At 36.9% G+C, this 15,715-nt stretch overlaps 1 protein-coding gene across 1 annotated transcript; it reads left to right on the top strand.

Moving 5' to 3' along the window:
• The first annotated feature begins 803 nt into the window (after window positions 1-803).
• On the top strand, window positions 804-14,825 carry ABHD10 (abhydrolase domain containing 10, depalmitoylase). The gene is given in 5 exon segments (NM_001261502.1): window positions 804-988; window positions 3,538-3,721; window positions 7,987-8,098; window positions 8,957-9,094; window positions 13,975-14,825. Coding segments are annotated over 5 exon segments (921 nt in total). The 5' UTR covers window positions 804-846; the 3' UTR covers window positions 14,320-14,825.
• Window positions 14,826-15,715: the final 890 nt, after the last annotated feature.

Below are 15,715 nucleotides of genomic sequence, written 5' to 3'. Positions count from 1 at the left end.
GAGCATCATGTTTCCTTATATGGGGTGCCTATTTATAGCTGTTGGCCAATTTTATTGGAATTACATTTTTTTATTTCTAGGAGCAGGCTGAATAGAAGTATTAGTGTATCTATGCTACAAAATCCATTTTTCTAAGCTCTTAAGGTGTCTTTTGCCATTCGAAAAGTTTAAACTCGTATACAAGTATATATTTTATTTATGATGCTGGGGTTTTGAAATCTTGGTTTAGAAAGTCCCTTCTGTCCCCGGATTATATAATATTCTAAAATTTATCTAATCGTCTCAGTTGTATTCTTCCGTTGAAATCATTTTTTTAGTGAAATTTATTTTTGCATAGAGCACGAGGAAGGGGCCAAGATAATTCAATATTTTATTAATCGGGCATCTAGATCTAGAGCGGGGAATGTCCGATACCATTCCAGGTTATACAGGCGAGATGAATGTCAGATCTTGGGAGCATTTCCAGTACAGGTTAAAACTGTCACGCGGTCGGCGGGATTGCAGGTGATGCAGCAAGCCTGGTGTCCTCGACAGGAGACGGTTTCCCATCTAGGACCGTTGGATAGGGTTGCTTTCTGAGCTTCCAGCCCTGTAGTATCTATCAGCCCGCTGATAGGGCAGCCTCCCGACGCCACTCAAAACATCCCAAAGGCCCCAAGCCAAACCCCGCTACTAGTAGAACCAACAGTCCAAAGGAAAGAGCCACGACGCGCTGCGCATGCGCGCTCTTCGCAAGCTGAAACCAGCAAGTTCCGCCTTCCAGCCTGAAGCGCATGCGCAGCCTCGGTTCCGTTGCGTACCGTGCGCGTCTGTGGGATACTGCAGGGTTCAGGGACAACTAGGAAGATGGCGGTTGCGCGCTTGGCAGCGGTGGCGGCCTGGGTACCTTATCGGAGCTGGGGCTGGGCAGCCGCCCCCGTCGGTCCCCACCGTGGCCTGGGCGCGCTGCTTGCACTGATACCTCAGCGGGCGCCACGGTGGCTCCCAGGTCAGTGTCCGAAAGGCGGGAGTAGGATGCGTTCTTTCGAACGCCTCGGGTTCCGTCAGTTCCTGTGCCTGTGCGGTGCGTCTTTGGCGCCCGGTTCAAAAATGCTGTTTCCCCTTTCTCAACACCCCAGTTCTAGGCGCTTAGTAGACTCATGGTGAAGGCTGTGAGGAGAACTCTGCCGCGGCCCTGCGGCATTCTGGGCATCCCGGGCCCTCGCCGGCGTTTTACACTGTGCAGTTTAAAGAGCTCCTGCTCCCTATCTGCCTCCCCTGCATTAAACGCCAACACTAGAAAAAATTAAAATATGCGTTTAATGCATTATTATTAGTTACTTCTAGGAGTTTGTAGATTGCGACTCCTAAAATGCTTAGACCGACTCTCCTTTGACTTGAGGGAACCTAATAATGTGAGGTATGTTCTTTGTAAAAGTGTAGACGCCCTCATAAGCCTAATTTCTAGTTTTGTCTTCTTGCTGCACCCACTCAGTGAAAAGAATCGTAATCATTATTGCACAAAGGAAACTAGAATTTGGGCCAAAAATCAGAGAACCTCGTATATGTATATATAGTCTTTGAATTTGATCCTTTTGTTTTTTTGGCTTTGTGTGTTGTTGACACCATTGTGCTTGGAGTGGTAATTAATGTCATGGCAGAGATCTTTTGTATGGAGATTTTTGTATCCAATAATTAAACTTTTATAATCAGTTTAACTTGCATTTAATTGTACGCAACCAAAAGGCATGTTACACATGCAGATACTCCTAGCAAAGTGTAGTATGTCAGTTCGTTAACCAGAGTATAATATTATTTCATATGTTTAGCAGACATTCATTGAGCACTTATGCACCAGGCTTTGAACTAATCCTTATGTTCAAAAATGATTTATGGATATAATTATATGAATCGGTCTTCTTAGAACTTACACTAAGTAAATTGTAATCATCTCAGGGGGAAATTATGTTTTGAGAGGTGATTTCTGGAAGAGGATAGTAAGAATTTTTTTTAGTGCTCAACTGAGTAGATGGGAAATGAACATCAGTGGATCAACGTAACTGGCCCTTACCAAAAGTTTTAAATTTGGCATATTTCTCTATACTTTGAAACAAGCTTTTATGTAAAAAAGGATAGCTTTAAGGCCTTCAATTACATCTTTAAAAAATCAACTTCTTAATTACAAAATGGGGAAAACTTTAGCAGCACACATGGATTCTCAAGACTGAGAAATTTTCAAAGTGGAGGACGGCTTCATTTAATAAGAAAAAAGAAAATGTGTTAGGCCAAAGACTCTAAGGAAGTACACAAACCTACTGTCTTTGGAAAGAAGAGGTGGGATTATAAATGACTCTTTTAAAAAAAATATCTACTTGTTACTTAAGAGCAAGTATGGATTTTATAATGGGGGAAAATTTGAAAAACAGTGAAATAGAATAATCTTATAAAGTTCACCAATTGTACTGTTGTACTTAGATTACACTAAAATCTGTGTGTACCATTTACAGAAAGCCAAACCAACAAATAAAACGCAAAGTGATTGCATAGGTCTACAAGAAATCTCTTTCCAAAAACAATATTATCATACGTTATTTTTAAAGAAACTACTCATTGAACCCACTTCAGCTGATAATAAAATTATGAGTTGTCACCACAGCTCATGATTTCTTGGTTGAGGTGGGCAGATGGGTGGGCAGGTGGATGGGAGTCAGTAATAAAAAGGGCACAGCACCTCCTCCTTTGAAATAATTTTCCAAGGGCAGACCAAACCTGTTTCTTCCCTGACCCCCAAGAAAGTGGGGGATGCAAGGCCAGGCATGGTGGCTCACACCTGTAATTTCAGCACTGGGAGGCCAAGGTGGGCGGGTCACTTGAGCCCAGGAGTTGGAGACCAGTCTGGGCAACATAGTGAGACCCTGTCTCCACAAAAAAATACAAAAATTAACCAGGTGTGGTGGTACATGTGTGTAGTGAAGCTACTGGGGAGGCTGAGGCGGGACGATGGTTTGAGCTTGGGGAGTCGAGGAGGTCCAGGCTGCTTGTAAGCTACGATTGTACCACTGCATCCAGCCTGAGTGACAAGGTGAGACCCTGTCTCAAAAAAAAAAAGGAAATAGGGGATGTGAAACTTATCAAGCAAAAAATAAATTTAAAAACAAAACCAAAAATCTCACAAGAGAGGACTGAAACTATTGCAGGTAAATCTGAATGTTGATTGATACTGTTTAGGACAGATGATAAAGCAGCAACAGGAAAATGTTTTTCGATTAGTCTCTGTCTTTTGTTGCCTTGAAATTCCTACCTCATTGTGTATTTTGGAAGAATGAAGATTGGACTTCGCTCAAAGAAGTTACTGATGTTGGCATGATTTTAAAACTGGAGATCTCATGTACAGACTTACTAACTTCATACTTTGAGTCTGTTCTTGTTTTTTCTATTAAATGGAAATAGTATTTAACATCAATTCATTGAGATAAGAAAGTTAAGATCGAAAATATATATGGTTTTCCAAAGACTGAATTTACAAACCATAGTTTACTTTTTGTGTACTTTGTTTAGCTTGTAGACAAAAGACGTCACTCTCATTCCTTAATCGACCAGACCTTCCAAACCTGGCTTATAAGAAGCTAAAAGGCAAAAGTCCAGGAATTATCTTCATCCCTGGCTATCTTTCTTATATGAATGGTACAAAAGCATTGGCGATTGAGGAGTTTTGCAAATCTCTAGGTCACGCCTGCATAAGGTAGGAACAACATATTACTGAGAAAATATTACTACTGTTAGCATTACAATGGAGAATTACTTCTGTTCTAATCAGTTGAAGTAAATGCCAGCATTTTTATAAATTATTTTAATGATGTGTAAACTTGCATCTTGTGGTTTAGGCTAATTTTTAAAGCAACCTTTAAAAGACCTTTTTTAAAGGCCTTTGTGCCATGCTGACAACCCTGGCAGGAAAGGACGTCTTAAGGGAAGTAGTGGTAACTAAGCTCTTCAGAGGCAATAATGTATGTGACAACAAACAGATATACTAGTTGGCTTTCATACAGTCTCTTACATTATCATTTTCCACTGGGGACTTAAGGACTTTATTTGATCTCTGTTTATCTGAAAGTAATACGTGTATTTAAAAGTATTATATAATGCAAATTTCTGCTGAGTTTTCTCTTCCTTTTCCTGTAATCTAAATATGTATAATCATAAATAGGGATAAGTGATATTTAACTCAAGCTTGATTTTATAATTCCTAATTTTTCATACTGAGAGTTATTTTAGTAAATAACTTTGTTATTATAAGGTCTACCTATAGCAGTCATATGTTTAGTATCTACTGTCCAGAAGAGATGGTATGATTTCGTAAAAAGAAGATTAGCCTGGAATTCAAGAAACAAGGGTTCTAGAATAAATTCTAGCAATAACTATGACAAGTAAGTTAATAAACATTGGACCTAAGTTTGTCATCAAAAGGAGGTTGGTTGGACTAGAAATAACTTCTGAGTTATTTTCTAGCACTAACAGCCTAAAAATCTATCCATCTAAATTTTTAGAAGAGTGACTCACTAACATTCATTCAATAATTCTAGAAAATACAGCTATATATAAAACTTTGAGACTACCTGTTCAATATATTAGCATTTATGTCAATTATATAGATTTAATCTTATTTCTTTTACCAAACTAACTGAATTATTGTATGTTCATGCTCAGAACTCTTTTAAAATCTGTTCTGACTTATTCTGAAGATTGGAGTACTTTTTGGAAATAGATTCTCAAGCACTATACTGAGTGCTGCATAATAACAAAGAATTATAAAATATTGTACTTGCTTATGAGGACCTTTCATTCAGGGTGGGGAAACACAAGATAAAATACGTGTGAGAAATTAGGCAGAATGTGATTGTGTCAAAAGAACAGTATCCTTAATTGCATAAAGTTAAAGACAATGGGATTGAAATAGATAAAGGAACATTGAAGAATGAATTCGGATTTGGGTAGGAGGGAAGTGCTGTCCAAGGAGGGGAACTGTCCTGAGCAGAACATCATAATATCAAAAATATTGTTGTCACTTTTCTTTTTTGCCACTGAATAAATTTGAATCAAGAAATCACCATTTTACCAGTTCTTGAATTTCAGCTTTGAGACTATGAGAGTTATAACTAGTTCCTATCTCCCTATAAGACATAAAGTGGGTTTTCTGCGTTTTGGATCCTGTATGAGTATACCGTCATAAAGAATAGTGCTTCACTACAAATTTTTAGTTTGAACAAGTTCCATTTTATTTACTCTTATCAAAGTTCATCACAGTCTAATTATTGTTAACTATTGATTGCACTTTATTATAAGAGATTTTGTCTTCTATTCTCTAATTTTTCAGGTTGCTTTTGTTGGGATTTTTTGCTGTAAAATTTAGATCTTCAGTGATGAAATAGTTTTATTACACAAGAAATAAAACATATGACTATATGAAAATGTTTTATTAAGATCCTATCACCATGCCTAAAATAAGACTGATTCAGATTTCAGGAATATAACATATGGTTTTAAGGCTGGTATTCTCTCATAGTTATTTTTAATAGAGTTTTTATTAGGGACTACATCACAGACTTTTGAGGCTGCTAAGGTGGAAATGTGCTACTGTTTAAAAGTTTTAAAGTTCTGAATATGTTTGGATTATCTTTGTCTCTGGATTGGGGTTCAGCGAGTTAACTATATATTTTTTACTGGTACCCTATTAGTATGACCAAATATTTATATTTTCCTTCATGAAAGAGCTATACAAGTATTTTGCATCATCACCATATATTTAGAAGGCAGCTAACTGTAAAAGATGCCGCATTCAGCCATATCCAATTGCCAACTAAGAAGAGAGAAAAGGAGAGAATTAGTTGGTGTCTTTCTCCCTTTTTCCCTCCACCCTTTCCACCCGTCTCTTACATACCCTGGATTGAGGGGAAACAGTAACTGATTTAGACTGCACCAGTTGCCCTGTTCTATTTCCCAAGGATCCAAAATCGTTTCACTTCAAACCTAAAGAAAAATTTAATTTCTTCTCCCTCCTATTTCTTGTAAATCCCTTACTTACTGTACCAGCCATTCCACCAAAAAGGTTCATTTGAACTAGGCCCTGGGAAACAATATCAGTAAAGAAGGGAAAAGATATCAGTAAAGAAGATGATGGAAGAAGGTATTCCAGATAAAGGAATCAGTGTGAGGTGTGAAACACATAAGAAAACATAGACTTATTTTAGGAACAGTAAGTTCATCAATTTATCTAAAGCAGTAGTAGTCCCTGATGAAGTGAGTACTACTGTAAAATTTAGTAGTTAAAAAAAAAATTACTGTAAAATTGATTGTGAAATCAGTCTGAAATGACCAGAATATAATGGTTCAAAAAAAAATAGGCCAAAGCACTGTTTATGTTGTATATCACAGGGAGCACTGAAGGTGATGCTATATCAATATAATGTTAAAGAAAAAAACTGACATGTGTATAGTGACTCTATTTAAAGACAGAGTCAGAGAGACACAAGATAGAAGGCTACTGTGATAGTCTAGGTCTAAGATGACAAATAAACTCCTGCACCAAGATACTGGACTTACCAAAGTGCCAAGAAAGGGATGAACATAAGAAGAAATGGGAATGAATGGTGATGGTATAGGGCAGGTGGTATTCTGTAGCCTGGAAAAACAAACTTGAATAAAACAGCCTGCTCTTAAGGAACTGGCATTCTAGTCAGAGGGAGATGCATGTTTAAAAACAAACTTGATTACAATACAATATGAAAAGTGTTGAGTACATACAAAAGAAAGTGACTGGTACTAAAATGGGGCATATATGTCAAGTGAAGTTCCACAGAGGAGGTGACATGACTTCAAGGATGACTACGAATTTAGGTTGGGGAGGAAGCTGTTCTCGGCAGCAGAACAGCATGCTAAGGCTCTAAGTATAAAAGGGTGTAACTGGGAATTAGGGGTAGTTCAGTATGACTAGGGTTTAGGTAACCTGTGGGTGTGGTATGATACTTTATACCACCGTGATTTTTTATTGATTTGATACCCTTAAAGAGAGGTAAAATTCATAGATCAGACAGATAACTGAGCCTAGATAACTAGGAAGTCGGAAGGAGAAAGGGATGGGTTGGTGAAGATAAATTTTATTCTGGTCTCCCTCTGTTCCATTAATTCGCTAAATATACACTAAGCGCCTACCACTTGCAAGGAACTGATCTAGGCACTAGGAACGCATTGAAACAAAGCTTGTGCCCATGTGGAGCTTTCATTCCAGTAGGGGGGCAGACCATAAATAATCAAATATATCTCAAGTAGTCATAAGTGCTATGAAGAAAATGAAGCAGAGTAAAGAATTAGAGAATGATGAAAGCAGCACAGTTTTAATAATTGAATGGTCATGGGAGGCTTTTCTGAAGATGTAACGTTTGAGCCAAAGGCCTGAATGAAGTGAGGGATCAATCTAAATGGCCATCTGGAGGAGGGTATGCCATGTGGAGAAAAAAGCTGATGAGACGGGAACTTCAAGAAGGAAAGTGAAGATACAGTTGGGAGGGAGGGAGAGAGAGAAAACAATGAGAAATGAGATCAGAGAGGTGATCAGGCACCAAAGTATCGTAAGGACTCTGGGTTTAAAGATAATAGAAAGCCTTTGGAGGGTTTGCAAGACATGGTTTTGTTTTACAAGGATCACTCTATAGGGAAAGACTATGAGTGTGAAAATGCAAACAGGAGACTTTTTACGAGACTATTGCATTAAGTTCAGTTGAGAGACAGTGTGACTAGGACTAGGCTGGTAGCAGTGGAGGAGGTGAGAAAGTGATTGGACATAGGAGATATTTGAAAGTGAATAAGCCAATAGAATTTGCTAAAATACATATTGATTGTGATGTTTTGCTATAAGCATTATAGTAATGAGGAAGGTGCTATCTTTCTTAAAAATTAAAGAAGCAAATGTATAGATATTTAGATACAGATTTTTTTATCCCCTTTTTCCAGGTTTGATTACTCAGGAGTTGGAAGTTCAGATGGTAACTCGGAGGAAAGCACACTGGGGAAATGGAGAAAAGATGTTCTTTCTATAATTGATGACCTAGCTGATGGGCCACAGGTGACTGTTTTTGTTAAGTATGATGGTAATTACTATAACCTCATATTTAAGCTGTTTCTTTTTTTTTTTTTTTTTTTTTTTTTTTTGAGCGAGAGTCCCACACTGTCGCCTGGCCTGGAGTACAGTGGCGCGATCTTGGCTCACTGCAAGCTCTGCCTCCTGGGCATTCTCCTTTCTCAACTTCCCAAGTAGCTGGGACTACAGGCGCCCGCCACCACACCTGGCTAATTTTTTGTATTTTTAGTAGAGATGGGGTTTCACCGTGTTAGCCAGGATGGTCTTGATCTCCTGACCTCGTGATTCGCCCGCCTCGGCCTCCCAGAGTGCTGGGATTACAGGCGTGAGCCACTGCGCCTGGCCTAAGCTATTTCCTTAGATATGAAAATGTTTTTATTTCATTTAAATGTTTAATCAATTTTGATATTTGATTTAAAATGATTCCATGATTTTTACTTTCTAACAATATATTTTTTAGGCCGGGCTCGGTGGCTCATGCCTGTAATCCCAGCACTCTGGGAGGCCGCAGCGGGCGGATCACGAGGTCAGGAGATCGAGACCATCCTGGCTAACATGGTGAAACCCCGTCTCTACTAAAAATACAAAAAATTAGCCAGGCATGGTAGCGAGCTCCTGTAGTCCCAGCTACTCTGGAGGCTGAGGCAGGAGAATGGCATGAACCCGGGAGGCGGAGCTTTCAGTGAGCCGAGATCGCGCCACTGCACTCCAGCCTGGGCGACAGAGCGAGACTCCGTCTCAAAAAAAACCAAAACAAAACAGTATATTTTTTTTTGTACATGTTTTGTTTTATGTTTATAACCTTTTCTATCTTAAAGACCTAATATTTTATTTTATTTTTAGATTCTTGTTGGATCGAGCCTTGGGGGGTGGCTTATGCTTCATGCTGCAATTGCACGACCAGAAAAGGTCGTGGCTCTTATTGGCGTAGCTACAGCTGCAGATACCTTAGTGACAAAGTTTAATCAGCTTCCTGTTGAGGTAAGTCAAAAGTCACTTTGACCACCTCAATATATTTACCCCTTATACTTCTTCTGCTCCCTCTTTCTTTGAGGGAAGGAGGGACAGATAACAATAAGTCCTTTGACTTACTGTGCTGGCCCAACTTTTGTCTTAGCTGCCTTTCTGTACACAATCTTTTTTCTACCTTTAACTATTTGGCATCTTGTTTAAGATTTCCTTTCTTCACTGTCTCTTCAAGTCATTCTGCCAATATTTGAGACACGTTAACAAAATCACACTTTGAAGTGTCTTTTTTTAAAGCAACATTTTCTTTATTATTACATTTACTTATTTGGATCATACATCGTGATCTCCTTTTGGTCCTCTTACTTTGTGGCATGTGGTCCCTAGGCTAGTGCCTATTCTTATGACTATGTTAGAGTGGGCTAATCAACTGAAACTACAGTCATCCCTTGGTATCTGAAGGGGATTGCTTCCAAGACCTCCCACGGATACCAAAGTCCATAGAAGGTCAAGTCTCTGAGAAAAAAAAATGGTGTAGTATTTGTACATAATGTTGTATAATCTAAGTCATCTCTGGATTACTTAAAATACCTAGTACAATGTAAGTGCTATGTAAATTGTTGTTATACTGTTATCGTTTAGGGAATACTGACGAGAAAAAAAGTCTGTACATGTTCAATACAGATGTAACCTTTTTTTTCCAGGTATTTTTGATCCAAAGTTAGTTGAATCCATGGTTGCAGAAACCATGAATATGGAGAGCTGACTCTCTTTGTTTTAGCCTAAAAGCAGCCTCAGATCCTCTCAACAGAACTCTCCAGACAGATACTGTCAGTCAGAGTGACAGAGATACAGAAATTAAAGAAAACAGAGCAGTAGTTTAAAAATATGGTCCCTAGGCTAGTAACAGCAGCAGCAGCACCTGAGAACTTGTTAGAAGCCCGAATTCTTGGGTTTTACCCTGAATCAAAAACTGGGGGTGCGGCCCAGCAGTCTGTGTTTTAACAAACCTCTTGTAAAGTTTGAGAACAATGCTTTAGAGAATGGAGGAAGAAGAGAAGGAGATTCAGAAATAAAAAAAGAAGAAAAAACGTATGTAGTGTTGAATAGTAGAATGTCATTGATTTGCCTCAAGTTCTGCATTAATACCTTTGCCATCTATTAGCTACGTTCATTCTTAGTTCACATTGTTTTCAGCTCCTTAAGAAATAGCATTGTGTGTGTATTCAGGTTTCTTATATTATTTCCTGTCAGAGCTAAAATTACAAAGCTGGTCTTCCTTGAACTTATCTCCTGTTTCTGAATTTTGTTCACTTTCTTGGTGGTTTCTTATACATAGTTGCTCAATGTCTTCATGTTTTTCCCACCATTGCCATTTTGTGGATCTAAATGTGGACTCCTCCTTGCTCCATCCCCTCAACTCAATAATATAGTGCTTCTCAGGTAGGAAATTATCTCAAGGACATGGCAGATTGAAAAGGATTTGATTTTGGGGGGTTGGGGGGATTTATTGTATTTTGTAATTATTGGTAAATGACAAAACCTGTGTACATTTGTTTTGGTTTTGTTTTTATGTTTGGGGGTTTTTAGGGTATCTCTGCTGCCCAGGCTGGAGTGCGGTGGTGCAGTCATTGCTTACTGCAGCCTTGACCTCCCAGACTCAAGAGATCCTCCCACCTCAGCCTCCTGAGTAGTGGGACCACAGGTGCACACCACTATGCCTGGCTGATTTTTGTATTTTTTGTAGAGATGGGGGTCTCGCCATGTTGCCCAGGCTGGTTTTGAACTCCTTGGCTCAAGAGATTTTCCTGCCTTGGATCCCCAAAGTGCTGAGATTACAGACACAAGCCATTATGCCTGGTACATTTCTCTCTCTCTCTCTCTCTCTCTCTCCTGGTACATTTCTCTCTCTGTCTCTCTCTCTCTCTCTCTCTCTCCCCTGCTACATTTCTCTCTCTCTCTCTCTCTCTCTCTCTCTCTGATTTTTACATTTCTCTCTCTCTCTCTCTCTCTCTCTCTCTCTCTCTCTCTCTCTCTCTCTGTGTGTGTGTGTGTGTGTGTGTTCACATCAGTCAGAGTGAGGATAGGGTAGATACTTTCTAAGTGACTGAGAAGATTTAAATCTGCAAATCAAGGCATTTTTTGCTAATACTTAATCTGATAAGCAGTTGTTAACAGAAGCATGTTGAGCCCTTGGTTAACTTAAAAGTATATATAAGGAAAGAGCACCAACACTAAGACCACTATCTCTTCTCCACATAAACAGCGCTAACAATGTCAATGGAGCAGATGTGGAGATTTTTACTGTCTTTTTTAACCCTGGGAATATTAAGCCCAGCTTTTCTCATTGCTTGTGTAAGAACTGGACCATCCTCTTAACTGACTCTAATCATTATTGCCTTCTTTGGACACTAGAGGGCCTCGGACATGATGCACAGCTGTTTGGAATGTAAGCTTCTGAACCACATTGCCTTGATAAGTTTTGTTGGTGTAGAACTTAATATATTCTACATTTTCTTTGGGTAATGTCTTTGCTGTTTCTGAACTTTTTGTTCTTGAAGATTTGAGACATACATTTTATAAAGTTAACTTTGTTCTTCAAATGGACCATTTTCATTCAATTCAGTGGCAGGTAACAGAGCTAGTTGGGGGCCAGGGATGCATAAAATGAAACTATTATTAATTCAGTGTCTCCTTAATTAGCAAAACCTCCACTTCAGCTAATAATCAGTGGGACTAAGTTCTATCTGCTGAAGTATTTACAAATTCAGGAACAATCCTGAGTAGTTGAGGATAGCTAAACATCATCTTTACTTTAAATATTTGGTTCATATGTTGTTTTAATACAGAGAATGCCATGATATTAATATAGATTTATACATTTTATAGTTTTGTAGAATTTCATTAATTTTAAATCATTTGGAGACGTATTTAGAAGTACCTTTTTTTTTTTACTGAATTATTAAGTCTTTTTGGAATTAAAAATATATTAAAAGCCTAAGTACATATAGATTATGTTTTGTCATACATATTTTTTAAGTTCTTGTTTTCCTTTTTACATTTGCAATAAATTAACAATTTTAAACATGGGAAAATCATAGTATATTTGTTGAAATTTTCAATTTTTCAATTATGTATAGCTTTTCTTTCCTTGTTTTTTTAAATTTTTGATAAGATGTCCATTCCATTTTTCTAGAAATGCCCTTCATATTATATGATTGTAAGAGTCTTAAAACTATTCATAGCTTGATTTTTTTTTTAGTTTTAAGCTCTGATCATCTTTCCAAGAATTTATTATATATAAGTAAACTTTTATGCTCAAAAGTATTCATGACAGTACCACAGTATGAGATGGTCAAGCTAATTAAGTCAATTATGGTGGACTGCTATGCAGCATTTAAAACCTTTTCATATAATTTTTTAAACCCAGAAATATATGCACTAAATAAAGCAGCATAGAAAACTATATGAATGTGTAATATGTATGTATTTTACATATTACATACAAACCAAAACACATATAGACAAATATTGGAAGGAAATAAGTCGCAAGGTTTTTTTTTTTTTTTTTGGTTATACTTTAAGTTCTAGGGTACATGTGCATAGCATGCAGGTTTGTTACATATGTAATACATGTGCCGTGTTGGTGTGCTGCACCCATTAACTCATCATTTACATTAGGTATATCTCCTAATGCTATCCCCCCCACCCCCCACAATAGGCCCCGTGTGTGATGTTCCCCTTCCTGTGTCCAAGTGATCTCATTGTTCAATTCCCACCTATGAGTGAGAACATGCGGTGTTTGGTTTTCTGTTCTTGCAATAGTTTGCTGAGAATGATGGTTTCCAGCTGCATCCATGTCCCTACAAAGGACACGAGCTCATCCTTTTTTATGGCTGTATAGTATTCCATGGTGTATATGTGCCACAGTAAGCCACATATTAATGGTTTTTCTATCCATAAGATAGGATTATGGGTGATTTATTTCTTTTCTATTATTATTGTTTTCTATAATGATTGCATGTTACTCGTTATACAAAATTCTAATTTTTTAAGGAAAATTAAGATAAATTATGTAAAAAATAGGAGTTCTCAAAAAGTCAAAGGAAGTGTATGTTTCATTTTAAGGGAATAAATGTACAGATATTATTGTTTGGCTTTCAGGAAGTATGTGGAAGACTTCTTTGTCATCCCGAACAAAAATCAAATTTTTTTCTCTTTTGTAGGACTCTGGAAGGAAAAACTGTATTTCTTTACATTCAGCCTAAAATTTCATGAGTATGTGTATGATAGTTTCAGTGTAATTACTCTTAGTTTTTTATTCTTAGTTCTGTGTTTGATTCTTTCTCTTCTTCCCCTATGCCATACCCATTTTAGCTCCTTTAAGCACTTTTAGGTTTACAATTTTGAAATCTAAACAACGTTTGTTCTAAGATTTGATTTTATTTAAACATGAATGATACCTGGACCGATTCCAAGAAATTGTAGTGCCTTTCTCACCCTTCATTTTTCTTTTCAGTTGGGGTAAAGCAACATCTGATTTAAGATAGTGTATGATAAAGTTAGATAAATTTAAATTTAAGTTTGAGTCTTAGCCATAGTTAGTAGCCTAGCCCTGAACTGTTGGGCACAATATTTCATTTATCTAAACCATATTACCCTCTTTTGTAAAAATAGAATAATAACAGAATTATTATCAGAATCTTATGGAATAATATGTATAAAATACCCATCACAGTACCTGGCGTATAGTAATTATTGATAATATTGTTATGCTTTTGTTACCTCTATCCTCTTATTCAAGAACTGCTTTCTTTAGATTACTTGAAACTATTGCATATGTTAATGTTACTTAAAATCACAAATACTTTTGTTTTTCTTTCTGTTTCCAATAGCTAAAAAAGGAAGTAGAGATGAAAGGTGTGTGGAGCATGCCATCAAAATACTCTGAAGAAGGAGTTTATAATGTTCAGTACAGTTTCATTAAAGAAGCTGAACATCACTGCTTGTTACATAGCCCAATTCCTGTGAACTGCCCTATAAGATTGCTCCATGGCATGAAGGATGACATTGTACCTTGGCATACATCAATGCAGGTTGCTGATCGAGTACTCAGCACAGATGTGGATGTCATCCTCCGAAAACATAGTGATCACCAAATGAAGGAAAAAGCAGACATTCAACTTCTTGTTTACACTATTGATGACTTAATTGATAAGCTCTCAACTATAGTTAACTAGTATCACGTGTTTAGTTGGTATGTAAACTAATGTATCCAGAAGATTGGAAGAGGATAAGAAATGAAAGATCCTGATACTTTAGGTTTTTCTTTTACCTCTATTTTGTAAATATCAGATGAGTATTATTTAATGATGTATTTGCACAAGTAATGCATATTGTGAAGAAGGACCAGCTGCTGTTTAGAAAATTTTCTCGTTCCTTCTGTCCTTGATTTTTTTTCATTAAAGTATTTCCTTTTTTTAATTCAAGAAAAGTTTACCTTTCTTATGCTTATGTTAGCTATTCCAGCTCTTAATTGCATCCTTTTCTAAATAGGATTATTAATAAAGCGTAAATATTTTGTTTATTATAGACAGAAATTTGTAACATTACTTCTGCTTTGAAAATGCAATTCACAAAATACAGGGAAATTTTTATTGAAGTAAATTTGAAATGATGGAGAAATTTCAGAAGCATAATAAAGTTCACAATAAGGATAATACTTTATATAATGTATAAAGTATAATTATATATTATATATGTTACATAAACTGCACATTATATTCAAACTTAAAATTAAGCTTTTACTTTTTTTAAAGGCCCAAAATTGTACAGTGATACGAGGAGCTGTTTCTAAATTTTGGCTTATGTGTAATATATTTAAATGGGGAATTTCATCTAAAACAATGATGTAGCATTTTAATATTCTGATTGGTAAAATTAAAGAGGAAGTTGATCTTTATATGTTATTACTTATAGAAACATTCATTATTTTATTAATATTGCCCTAAGTACAACTAGGCACGTGGTTGCCACCTAAATCAGAAGACTTTCTGAAGTCACTAAGAAAGTGTGAAATGCTAGTGTAAAGGTTGCTTTTTTTTTCTTTCCTAAGTAACTAAAGTGAGATGGAGATTAAGCCTTGATATTATTGAGTTAATGTTTTTTATTTATTAATTTTGACTGGATTTTATTTAGCTTGATTAGGTTATTATCTGTCAAACCTTTTAAGTTGACAACATGACTCATATATATACATGTATATAAAATGAGCATGTGTCGAAGACTTACTCAACTCATTAATGAGGAAACCAGCAGATAGTAAAGCTGGTTCAAAGTGCAGTTCAAGAAACTAAGGGCATTGAAGAAAAAATGTTGAGAGAAAATTGCTGAGCAGAAAAAAGTGTTAATGAAGCTGACCTGACTACTTATGCTTAAGACCTGCTTTACAAGGTTGGCCCTTGATTGGCATCTGGGAACTTGGAGTTCAGGGGGCTTCCACCATTCCCACAACTGATCAAAGTAGCTTACTATATCTAAACTGTAAAACAATATAGTTTCTCCTGAAAACAATATAGCTTTCCTTCTGGGAGTCTGGAATTTTGGTATGTGCCAGGCAGAGACTACCCTTTGTGA

Source organism: Macaca mulatta, chromosome 2 (assembly GCF_049350105.2).
Source record: "Macaca mulatta isolate MMU2019108-1 chromosome 2, T2T-MMU8v2.0, whole genome shotgun sequence".
NCBI lineage: Eukaryota > Metazoa > Chordata > Mammalia > Primates > Cercopithecidae > Macaca > Macaca mulatta.
The sequence above is the reverse complement of the archived record's forward strand: the minus strand, read 5'-3'. Positions and strand labels throughout refer to the sequence as shown.